Below are 12,771 nucleotides of genomic sequence, written 5' to 3'. Positions count from 1 at the left end.
TATTTTGCACAAAAAACTATATTTTGTGGTTGCATGATATCTATTTTAATATTCTTATGCAATTCTTGAATATTCTAAAGCAAATTTCTTAAATTGATGCATATAATTGGAGAAGAATGCTTACACACCGATTTTGATCAATAGTTTGAACAAATTTTAGTTAATGTATTTTTCAAGTATCTATATTGCAGGAGCGTATATACTAGGCTATCTGCAAAGCCTAGAAAATAAAATACTGAAGAGAAAAAAGTCATAGAAACTGTGTGAATTAAGCCGATTTGGAAACAAAGATAATGGCGATTCTGAAGTTGGCAACCTGAATTCTTAGGAGTTGGCAACCTGAATTATTAGAAGTTGGCAACCTGACTACCGTTGGGATGGCAACGCCGCTTCCTTGAAGATGTCAAGAATGAGTCTAGTCTTCTCCCTTCCTCCATAGCCTAGGACCAGGTGTCATAGTGAGATGGCCCAGGTCGTAGACTCAGCATATGCCACTGCTGTATTGGTATTGGTGAGAGTATCGGCATCTGTATCGGTTAACATTTACTTTTTCAGTTGTGTTGAATAACCTTTCATTTGAATAGCATGCAAAGTGGAAACTTCATATTTATATATTAGTATCATAACATATTATAAAATGGTCTGGAAAGCTGTTGCAAAATCCTGGAAAAGTACAGTAATTTCATCTAGCAAAAATGATCGGGAACCTGCAATTTTCATTAGGTGAATAATAGGAAGACCAATGGCGTCTTTTCTTGATACTTCTGCCACACATTTTGGTTTGACCTTTTAAAACTGAGAAATATTGAGGTGCCAGATATATCGATAAACAAGAGTGTAAAATTCACTTGTATTATTTACTATTCGTATTTTTGTTGTCCCAAGACATAAGCTATGGTTGCAATAAGAATTGATTGCAGTAAGAAATAGTTTATTTAAAATAAGGATGTTTCCAAACACTGAATCTTAGTTATGTGATCTTTTTACCAAAACAACTTGAACAAATTTACTACATTTCTTGATCAGAAACATACCAAAATCTACATGCTAAAAAATTGGCAGTACACAACAGTGATGCGTAATTCTGTTTGATTTAAAACTTGTTCATAACTGGAAGTTCAGGAACAAATATCAATAGATGCAAGGATTATGAGTTGCCTGGTACAATGGAAAGGTCATCCATGCCGAGAATTTATTCTGTATTGTCTTACTTCAACTACTAGAGAGTATGTGAATATCTCTGAAATGTATTGTTAAGTGCACTTTACATATTTCACTGTGTGTTAATTTTTTAAAAACTATTCCAGGTAATTCCATGAGGTCTTGCCCTAAATACAAAGTTCCTTCTTTGCAAAGCATTCGAAATCCAGATGCTGGAGGGTCCTTGGAAGCTGTGAGATTGCTGGACGATTTTCTGGTACAGCTGGCTGTAAGTGTAGAAATATTTTCTTGCACTGTACTCTCTCTCAATTCGAGATTTATATTTGAATATATATCCATACAAAAATTAAAGTACGAAGTAGGGATGGACTAATATGAAATCCCTTGTGATACAAATACAGTATCGATATTCGCAGATTTGGTAAAGAATTTCGGATGTTCTGTAAGAACTTGGTGCCCTGAATATAACCAGGTGAATGGAATGAAAAAACTTTGAAAAAACTGCATATTTTAGTCGTCTACTTTACAAAATCAAAGTATATGAGATATACATTTGTACAGTAGAACCCCAGTAATCTGTAAAGGAGACGCAGTGGCCTAGTCGGTAGGGTGTCTGACCTGGTGGGAGACCTGGGTTCGATTCCCAAGGTGAGTGATCTAAGGTTGGAATTTTTCCAGCCATGTCCCCCCCCCCCTTTCCATACATTGACTCTGGGGCTCACCCAGCCTCAAATTACTGGGTACTTGGAGGCAACCCTAGCAGGATTAAGATTGCTGGAGCATGGTGCTGATCACATCACCTCCAAAATGACCATGATCGAGAATGTGTGGTGCCGTACCTCCATATCCCCTAAATTTGCTCTCATGGCACGGTGCTATATGCACAGGGAACTTTACTGTCCTGTCACCAGTACAAAACCATAGGTAATAAAAAAAATACACAGACATGGTGAAAGAAAATTCTCACTTGGCATTTGACTTTTCTCCAACGTTTCTGTGTTTGAATCTCAGCCTGAGCACGAGTATTCTTTGAAATTGTCCCTTCATCAATTTCAATTAATCACCACTAGGGGCATGCATATTTCGTTTTTGACGAAAAAACGAAATTTGAAAAAAACACATCGTAGTGTTAATTTTTCATGTTTTTGAAAGGTGTGAGATGCATTTTGTGACCATGTTTTGTCACGAAATAATGCGAAATGAACTGCAAAAAGCGAAATTAACTCTTAAACACGAAATTATGGGTTTATTCACCGACGCGACACGTTCCGAGGTCTGAATTATCCTGAGAGTTATGCATTTTCCGGAAAATTGATTAGTTCTGCTGTTAATATTGGAGAATCAAAAATGGACTCCTTTACACAGAAATAAACTTAATACTCTGATAACTACATAAATGTGCTATTAGAAGTGAAATGTTAATTCTGTGTAATAAGTAGTTTTTAAATCAAATTTAGGATTATATTCACAATTTTAAAAACAAAATGTCTTTTTATATACCACTTTTCATCCAATTTTTCACCGCCATAACACCGATATTTTATTTTATTTACCGCTTTTGAACCCGAAATTGACTCACTTTTTGTACCGAAATTTTGCTTTTTTATTTACCAAAAATATGTGCCTCTAATCATCACTCATCCTCGGTTTCATGATTGACCAGAAGTGGCAGAAAATCAATACAAATAATAATAATAATAATAATAATGTACAAATGTTACGTGGTCGAGAATTTATTGTGGGGAACTTAGTCTTGAGAAGTGCTAAGTTTCAGTCCCAGTAAATATGAAGAAAGTTTTATTTGTGCCAACATGTTATCAATAATGTCTTCATTGCACATACAATCAATGCTCTCTTGCAATATCATCAACAAAGCAAGTTTGGAAGGCAAGGATTATACGGCTTTGAAGAACAGTACCACAGAAGATTTATGCACACTACTACTTATGAGAATATGCATAAAATATTAATCATGAACTTTACTTTCCGGCAACTGGATTTAACGTCCTTTTTTGTTATTCAATAGATATTTAAATTCTTTATCTATTTGACATGAATTTCTTGTCAGGGCACTTTATTTTATACAATTTTTTGCATTCTTAACTACACGTAAGCTAGATAATGAATATGTGCTGTTATACAAGGTGCATTCAATAAATAACCGGACAAGTAGTATAAAAAATCTAAAATACAACCGTGATTGTTATATGATTATTATTTTGTGAAGGCATCTGTAAGCTATTCACAGCTGGAGCTGGCACGCCTGCCTCATGCACTGGATGCTGGGAAACAGTTACACAAGATGGCGACACCCTTGCAGGAGTCCTCCAAGCTGGAGCAGCGAAGTGTCGTGAGATTTTTGTTGAGTGAAGGCGTGAAACCGATAGAAATTGATCGCCGCATGACAGTTCAGTGCGGTGACAACTGTATTGAGTTGATCACAAGTGTACGAGTGGGCTGAGAAGTTCAAACAGGGCATAACCAGTGTTGAAGATTCTCCGCGTTCAGGTCACTCTGTCACTGCAGTCACGGAAAGCAACATTGCTCAAGTGGAGGACTTGATACTTCAGAACCAGCATATTACTGTCAGTGAAATTGCTTCCCAGATGGAAGCATAATGTAAACAGAACCACCTGCTCCAACCTTTTGCGTAAGAAACTGAAACCAGCCTTTCTGCGGAGACGGTGTCCACTGGTGTGCTTTTGCTCCATGACAATGCGAGACCATACGCTGCCAATGTCACATTGTCTACCATCGAGGACCTAAAAATTGAGTGCTTACCTCACCCTCCATATTTGCCCGATCTTGCACCTCCTGATTTTCACACCTTTGGCCCACTGAAAGATGCACTAAGTGGATCGAGGTTCCAGAATGAGAACACAGTCCAGTCAGCGGTGCATGAGTGGTTATGCACGCATCCAAAAGTTTTTTTTTCTTCTATGGAATCAGTGCCCTTATCAAGCGCTGGCATAGGTGCATTGAACTAGGATGGGACTAGGTTGAAACATAGTACTGTAGTTCTTTTGGTGCTTTTAATAAATATTTGTTACAACATATTTCCGGTTATATATTGAATGAGCCTTGTATCTATATTATTTTACCATATTTTTACCTATTCATGTAATAATAACAATATAATGTTAATATTATTTTAATTGTAACATTATTATTATTGAGACATTTGGTTCGGGCTGCTCGCCGAAATATAGTTCCAGATCTGTTTGTTGGTAAATTTATTCCCAGACAAGCTAATTCGGATTGGGCCTACAGTTTAACCCTTAACCGACACACCTGGGTCCTAGGGACCCGATGGAAATTTGTTTTGCCTTGCATTACGAAGTGGTTGGCAGCAATGACATGACTGGCACAGTAGTCTCCTAGCTCTTTGTTCTCTTTGAGCCAGTGGAGTGCTTAACGTTGTGAGGGTACTAAATATGCTAAAAGCAACTAACATTGGGTCCCCAGGGCCCAGGTCTGTCGTTAGTGTTACTTTTTGTGTTAACGTGATTTTCACATCAACCAAGCTAAATCAAGGATTGTAAACAAAAATGATATCCTTGCAATCTCGAATGAACCCCTGAGAATATTGATATCAGTGGTGCTGATATTGAATAAGAGGTTAGTGAACATGAATCAGATACAGAGGAAAGCTTAGAGTAAGATGGTATTGGAGGTGAATCTGCCAATGTAGAAGATGATGTCGGCGAAGCTGAATATGTCAGTGAGACTGACAGTGTTACTTTTCTTATTCCTATGTTTTACAATTAATACAATAGGTATTTAATTACTGGCACATCAGGACATCTCACGTATGAAGGTTGGAGAGAACAATCCAGATAGTTCTTCATGTACACTCATTTCTATATATGCATATTTTGTCATGAAGTTGAATTGAGTTTGTGTTAAGTCCACTTTATGCACAGTATGGCTAATCGGGACTGCCTCCACCGGGTATCAAACCCGGGACCTCTTGATTACAAGGCAACAACGCTACCACTGTGCCATCGGGATGCCCTTTTTGTCATGAAGTAAATGTATTTATCCGAAGATATCTATTTGTTTCAGTGTGAATATATATATATATATATATTTATCATATCAACATACTGTTGTTACACCAATAAACACATTTCAAGGCAGCATGAACAAATTTTGTGTATTTTCAACTGTACATAAAAAAAGGAATAAAAAGCTTGGTCACCGGTGTGTCTTAAGTGTAACCTTTTTTTTCGGTGTTTCGGAGAAGGGTTAAAGTGAGATTTAAATGAAAGAAGTGTACTCGTGGATGGAATCTATTTACATTTTTGAAAAGATTATATGTTGTTAGTTGTTTTGATCTTGTGCCTTGTTGAGCTGTAATGTTATTTCCCCGTTGCAAGTAAAAAAAATTGAACTTTATTTCAATTCTGCAAATTAATGTTGGAAGCTCCTAAGGTTGTAAGCAAGGCACGCAGTTAATGAATAATATGAATTCTATTTGTAATATTGTTGAAGAGAAACAAGATATAAATTAGGATCATTTCATGTACTAAATTTTTCATATGCCTACATAACATATTCATTAACCTTTTGATGCCCAATCGTCTCGATCGAGATGCTTTGTCAAAGTCATAGTTTTTACGTTATAACTTCGCTATTTTTGGCTAGAATTCCGATTTTCTGAAGAAAAGCCTTTGTTCTTGAGCACAAGTGTTTCACAAGTGGCTACAAAGGTTACCCTCCATTGTCTAGAATGAGAATCTGTGATTCATTCCGCGTACAACGGTATATCATTCATCTCTCTAGGGCAATTAGCCTCTGAGCTATAGTCATTTCAATGTAACCTTGCATTTCGCTGTAATCCGAAGCTTGAGACAGTGGTGCGCAGGCCTTTCGTTTCGGGGGTACAACTCGCGTTACATTGGTCATATCATAATGATTCAAATAGTTTTTCTGTATTACATGCCAGCGATAATTTCTATGTGCATGTTGACCTTTTCATGTCCTTTTTATTGGGGGTAGGGGGCAGGGGGAGACCCCATTTTTTTAAAAAAAATATTTGGGGGATTCCCCTCACTCCCCTCCATATATACGTCAAATGTGCATAAATTTTATATTGTCTGAATCTGTGATTCATTCTGTGTACAACAGTATATCATTCACCTCTCTAGGGCAATTAGCCTCTGAGCTACAGTCATTTCAAGGTACCGCTGCATTTTGAAGCTTGAATCAGTGGCATGCTGACCATTCCTTATGGGGATACAACTCTCGTTACATTGGTCATACGATAATAATGCAAATATTTTTGTGTTCCTTACATGCCAGCGATAATTTCCATGTTCATGTTGACACTGTCATGTGCTTTTTCCTTGGGGGAGGGGGGAAATCCCCATTTTTACCGAAATTTTGGAATTTTGGGGTTCTCCCCTCCCCCCACTACATATACATCGAATTTGCATGAATTTTATGTAATCTGAATCTCTGGTTCATTCCGCGTACAACAGTATGTCACTCATCTCTCTAGGGCAATTAGCCTCCGATCAACACTCATTTAATTGAAACTCTGCATTTTGCTCAAAATCGGCTCGGGCACCAATGGGGTTTACCTGTGATAATGGCCTTGGGCTCCAAAAGGTTAAGCTACATATGTATGGGTTTGTCTTGCATAGTAGATGTGCTGTCTAGTGTGGTTGGGAGTCTTGTGTAGTAGTTCTGCTGTCTAGTGTGTTTTTGTTTATCTTATGTAGTAGTTATGCTGTCTAATGTATTTCTGTTTGTCTTGTGTAGTATCGGTGATGTGTCTTGTGTTGTAGTTGTGCTGTCTAGTATGTTTGTTTTTGTCTTGCGTAGTAGTTGTGCTATCTAATTTGTTTGTTTATATTGTGTAGTAGTTGTGGTGTGTTTGTGTTTATATTGTGCTATAGTTGTGATCTGTTTGTGTGATTCTTGTATAGTAGTTGTGCTGTCTAATGTGTTTGTGTTCGTCTTGTGTAGTAGTTCCTCCATTCATATTGGGGGTTAGGCGTAGAGCTGACAACTCTGCACTGTAAAAAAAAATGTCAAGAAACGACAATATAAGGCCATGGATGTTCCCAAGGTAAAATATTCCGGAGGTAAAATAGTCCCCCGTTCGGATCTCCGGGTGGGGACTACTTTGGGAGGTCCCTGGACTAAGGATAAGATCTACCTTAGGAATAAGGATATTAAATTAGGCACCTGGAATGTTCTGAGCCTTTACCGGCCTGGGGCATTTCAGTGTACAGTTAATGAGATAGTTAAGTATAAATTAGATGTAGTAGCTGTCCAGGAAGTTAGGTGGCCAGGAGAAGGGAATTGTAAAACTAAAAATTATACTTTTTTCTATGGTGGTACTGAAAATCATAATTTTGGAACAGGCTTTTTCATAAATAATAGAATTATCTTGGCTCTTAAAACAGTAGAATTTATTAATGATAGGATATCATATGCAGTTTTACAGGGTAAGTGGTGTAAAATTATTTTAATAAACATACATGCACCAACGGAAGATAAAGATGATAATAGTAAAGATGATTTTTATACAGAGTTAGAACAGGTCTTTGATAAATTTTCTCAGTATGATATGAAAATTCTGTTAGGTGACTGTAATGCACAGATTGGCAAAGAAGAGACATTTAAACCCACGATTGGTAAAGAAAGTCTTCATGAATTAAGTAATGATAATGGTATAAGATTGTTTACTTTTGCAACCTCAAAGAATTTAATTGTGAAAAGTACCACTTTTAAACATAAAGATATCCATAAATATACCTGGTCTTCTCCAGATGGTAAAACTCATAATCAGGTAGATCATATTCTCATTGATAAGAGAAGGCATACTAGTATAATTGACGTTCGTACACATAGAGGTGCTGACTGTGCCAGTGACCATTATTTAGTAATTGCTAAATTAAGAGAAAGACTCTCAGTGATAAATCATAAGCAACAAAATCTAAAAGTTCTAAAATTTGATACAGGAAAGTTTACTGATGAAAGAATTAAGAAAGATTACCAAATTAAACTGTCAAATAGATTTGATGTTTTGCAGGATTTAAATGATGATGAAAATATAAATGAAACAGACGTAAATAAGAATTGGGAGCACATAGGTAATGCAATAGAATCAGCAGCTAAAGAAAGTATAGGATACCATAAACCGAGAAAAAGTAAGCCATGGTTTGATAATGAATGTCATAATCTAATAGAAATAAGAAATCAGGCTAGACTTAGGTGGTTAAATAACTCTGATGATACAAATCTAAACAATTATAATAGAATAAAGCGAGAAGTTAACCGCACGTTTAGAAGTAAAAAAAGAGATTACTTGAAAAGCCAAATTAACGAAATTGAAACAAACAGCAAAAATAAAAATATCAGAGATTTATATAAAGGTGTAAATGAGTTTAGAAAGGGGTGGCAACCTAAAGTAAACTTGATAAAAGATAAAGATGGTGATCTTCTAGCTGACCCAAACGATATTCTAAATAGATGGAAGAACTACTTTAATGACCTTTTAAATGTTCATATAGGAGATAAATCAGAAGTAAATGAAGTCCACACAGCAGAACCTTTAATTCCAGAACCTAACTTGACTGAAGTTAAAGATGCAATTAAAAGGCTAAAGAATAACAAAGCACCTGGCATTGATTTAATACCAGCTGAGTTAATTAAATATGGTGGAAATTCATTAATATGTCAAATTCATAAATTAATTTGTTTAATATGGAATAAAGAAGAAATCCCTCAACAGTGGAAAGAATCCATAATTGTTCCTGTGTTTAAAAAAGGTGATAAAATGAACTGCAATAATTACCGTGAAATTTCTCTACTCTCAACAACATATAAAATATTGTCTAACATTATTTTAACAAGACTAACCCCATATGCTAATGAAATTATAGGTGATTATCAATGTGGATTTAAACGTAACAGATCAACTACAGATCAAATTTTTCACATCAGATAGACACTTGAAAAAAAATGGGAATATAATCAAAATGTCCATCAGCTATTCATTGATTTCAAAAAAGCATATGATTCGGTCGAAAGAGATAAATTATATAATATATTAGTAGAGTTTGGAATACCTAAGAAGCTTGTTAGTATGATAAAAATATGCACCAGTGAAACAGAAAGTAAAATTCGTGTGGGTATTAATATGTCTGACAAATTTAAAATTCATGATGGGTTAAAACAAGGAGATGCATTATCTCCATTGCTCTTTAATTTTGCCCTGGAATATGCTGTTAGGAAGGTAAAAGAGACTAAAGAAGGACTAAAATTAAATGGTGTGACTCAGTTGTTAGCATATGCAGATGATGTAGACTTACTGGGGGATGATGTGAATACAATTAAGAATAATGCTAAAATATTTTTCAAAACTGCTAAAGAGATAGGTTTGGAAGTTAACAAAGACAAAACTAAATATATGCTTACAGGCCGAAACCAAGTGTTATGTAATAATCAAAATCTAATTATTGATAACAACTCGTTTGAACCAGTTTCCAAATTCAAATACTGAGGAGTAATATTAACAAATGAAAATTATATTAAAGAGGAAATAAAAAGTAGGCTTAATTCAGGAAATGCATGTTACTACTCTCTTCATAAACTTTTGTCTTCTCGTTTAATATCTAAGAAACTAAAAGTTAAAATATATAAAACAGTAATTTTGCCAGTAGTATTATATGGATGTGAAACTTGGTCCCTTACATTGAAAGAGGAACAGAAATTGAGGGTATTTGAAAATAAGATCCTTAGGAAAATCTTTGGACCTAAAAGGGATGAGGAGACAGGTGAGTGGAGAAGGTTACATAATTTAGAAGTACATAATTTGTATTCATGTCCAGATATTATTAGAATAATTAAATCAAGAAGACTTAGGTGGGCAGGCCATGTGGGACGAATGGGAGAGGAAAGAGGAGTTTACAGGATTCTTGTTGGGAAACCTGGTGGTAAGAGACCTGTAGGAAGGCCAAGACGAAGATGGAGGGACAACATTGAGATGGACCTAAGAGAAATCGGTAGGGATGGAAAAGAGTATATAGATCTTGCTGAAGATAGGGAAAGATGGAAGGCCTATGTTGCTGCAGCCATGAACCTTCAGGTTTAAGAAGGCTAGGGAGTTAGTTAGTTAGTTAGTTACATATGTATAGGTTAAACACACAAAATAACTTAAAAATTTGCATTCCTGATGCTAATGTAGTGACACATTGTCTTGTAATTGGATTTTTTTTATGTTTGTTAATGATTCATTATTTATTCATCTTTCCAGGCATGTGTTGAGTTCAACCTGATGCCAGGTGAATTTGATCCTGCCAACCATACAATGCCACAGCAACCGTTCCACCAGTGCATGTTCCCGCAGGTTAGTTTCTGCAGGAAATAGGGTGACTATGGTTCTTTCCCGCATTTCTTGCTAACTTTTGACTTGTAACAAATATCAGGTGTCTGGCTTGATAAAAATACCATGTGTATTGAAGTCTTGTCAGTTCAAGGAATATACGCTTCTTTATGTAGCAGGTATGTTTTTATTGTATCTAGGACAATATATCGTCACAATATTTTCGTGATATATCGTGTTGGCGATATATCATCACAATGTTTTGGTGATATATATTGTGTTGGCGATATATCATCATGATATTTTGGCAATATATATTGTCACCATATTTGGAGATATATATCGTGTCAGCAATATATTATCACAATATTTGGCAATATATCATCACAATGTTTGGTGATATATCAGGGTTCCTACGCATCCTGGAAAACCTGGAATTTTAAAATATTCCTTCCAGGCAGGGAAATGTTATGAAATTTCACATTTTTCCAAGCTGTACCTGGAATTTTGGAGATTGTCCTGGAAATTCCTTTGCCCTGTTTTATTTGTATGAATTACAATACGTATTCATTTAAAACAGGCCAGTGTCATGATAGTGGTTTATTTACTTATGTCACGTTGCTGTGTACTGGAGTCATAGTTTTGTGATAAGTTTTATTTTTGTGATTCAAGTATAATGTATAATGCCCCACGTTTTTGTATTATTTTCTATCGCTCAGAGGTAGAAAATATGATGATAATAATAATGGCTTAAAGAAAGGGTTTGCTATCCTAAATATTCCAAGTTTTCTAAGGATATTATTCTTGTTTATTTGTAATACAAGATGGTAATTTTTTATAAACTTATTTATACTTGTGTTTATTTTTCTACCTTTGTATTTTTTTCTGTATTGTAAAAATTAAATAACCTTTATTATACTAAGAAATGAAAGGTGTGGAAAGGAGCAGGTGTAGGGGAGTTGGGAGCCTGCATTAAAAAAATTTAGAACTTATTTTTTTAATAAAAGAAAATATGTACTAATGTGCATTTTGCCATGCTTACTTTCTACACTTGTCCTGGAGAGAAAAAAAATTCTTGAAAAGTCCTGGAAAAAATTGCATGATTTTGTGTAGGAACCCTGTATATATAATGTTGGTGATATATCGTCACGATATTTGGTGATAAATTGTCATGATATTTGGCAATATATATCATATTTCGATGCGGAAAAAATATTATATTGTATCGTCTGTGATGATATATTGCGATATCAAATTTCCGTATCGTCCATCCCTAATTGTATCGAATGTGTTGTACTGTTACTATTTGGATAATGTAAATGTCAATACTGTCAAGTTTTGCACTAGGACTTTGCATTTAGATTGTAAAACAAAAATTACATTACAATATATATATATATATATATATATATATATATATATATATATATATATATATATATATATATATATTACAAAGTTTATAAGATCTTATGTTTCATTCTGAAAGTAGGTCCACTAACTAACTAACTCTCTAGCCTTCTTAAACCCGAAGATTCATGGGTGCAGCAACACAGGCCTTCCATGTGTCCCTATCCTGAGCAAGATCTATATACTAATTTTCCATCCCTCCCGATTTCCTTTAGGTCCATCTGAACATTATCCCTTCATCTTCATCTTGGTCTTCCTGCTGGTCTCTTACCATCAGGTTTCCCAACAAGAATCGTGTAAACTCTTCTTTCATCTCCCATTCGTGCCACATGGCCTGCCCACCTAAGTCTTTTTGATTTAATCATTCTAATAATATCTGGACATGAATACAAATTACCGTATTTACTCATGTATAATGCACACTTTTTTCCAAAATTTTAGCCTCAAAAACTGTGGTGCGTATTATGCACGGAATAATTAGGACAGCCAACATGAAACCGTACAGGGTCATTACATGATTTTGTGACACTTGCATTGATTTTTCATGTTTACGGAACTCTATCATGTTATATATCATTGTAAAGTTTAAATTATGCAGTTTCTGAATATGGCAACAGTATTCTATTCAAGATGGTGACACTAATGTGCAATGCAATTGAAATAAGCTCATCACAAAATGAAGGAACCTGCTCCTCTTGGTCCACATAGCAGCAGGTAACTTGTTGAATAGGTAGAATGTCATTCACTTTTGATCTGCATAGCAACAGTTTCATAATCTACAAGTAAGAATGTAATTTCTTGAACCTGGATTATATTGCGCATTATATACAAGATATATTTTTTGTCATACAGTTGAACGT

The 12,771-nt window shown here is 35.2% G+C and overlaps 1 protein-coding gene across 1 annotated transcript in view; it reads left to right on the top strand.

Moving 5' to 3' along the window:
* Window positions 1-12,771, top strand: part of PolD2 (DNA polymerase delta subunit 2) — a 47,972-nt gene that overhangs the window by 24,618 nt on the left and 10,583 nt on the right. The window contains exons 6-7 of the mRNA XM_083136571.1: window positions 1,308-1,429; window positions 10,433-10,525. Coding sequence (XP_082992697.1) covers window positions 1,308-1,429; window positions 10,433-10,525 — 215 coding nt within the window. The remainder of the gene's footprint in view (window positions 1-1,307; window positions 1,430-10,432; window positions 10,526-12,771) is intronic.

The sequence above is a fragment of the Lepisma saccharinum genome, chromosome 15 (genome assembly GCF_977018435.1).
Source record: "Lepisma saccharinum chromosome 15, izLepSacc3.1, whole genome shotgun sequence".
In the NCBI taxonomy this organism is placed as follows: domain Eukaryota; kingdom Metazoa; phylum Arthropoda; class Insecta; order Zygentoma; family Lepismatidae; genus Lepisma; species Lepisma saccharinum.
The sequence above is the reverse complement of the archived record's forward strand: the minus strand, read 5'-3'. Positions and strand labels throughout refer to the sequence as shown.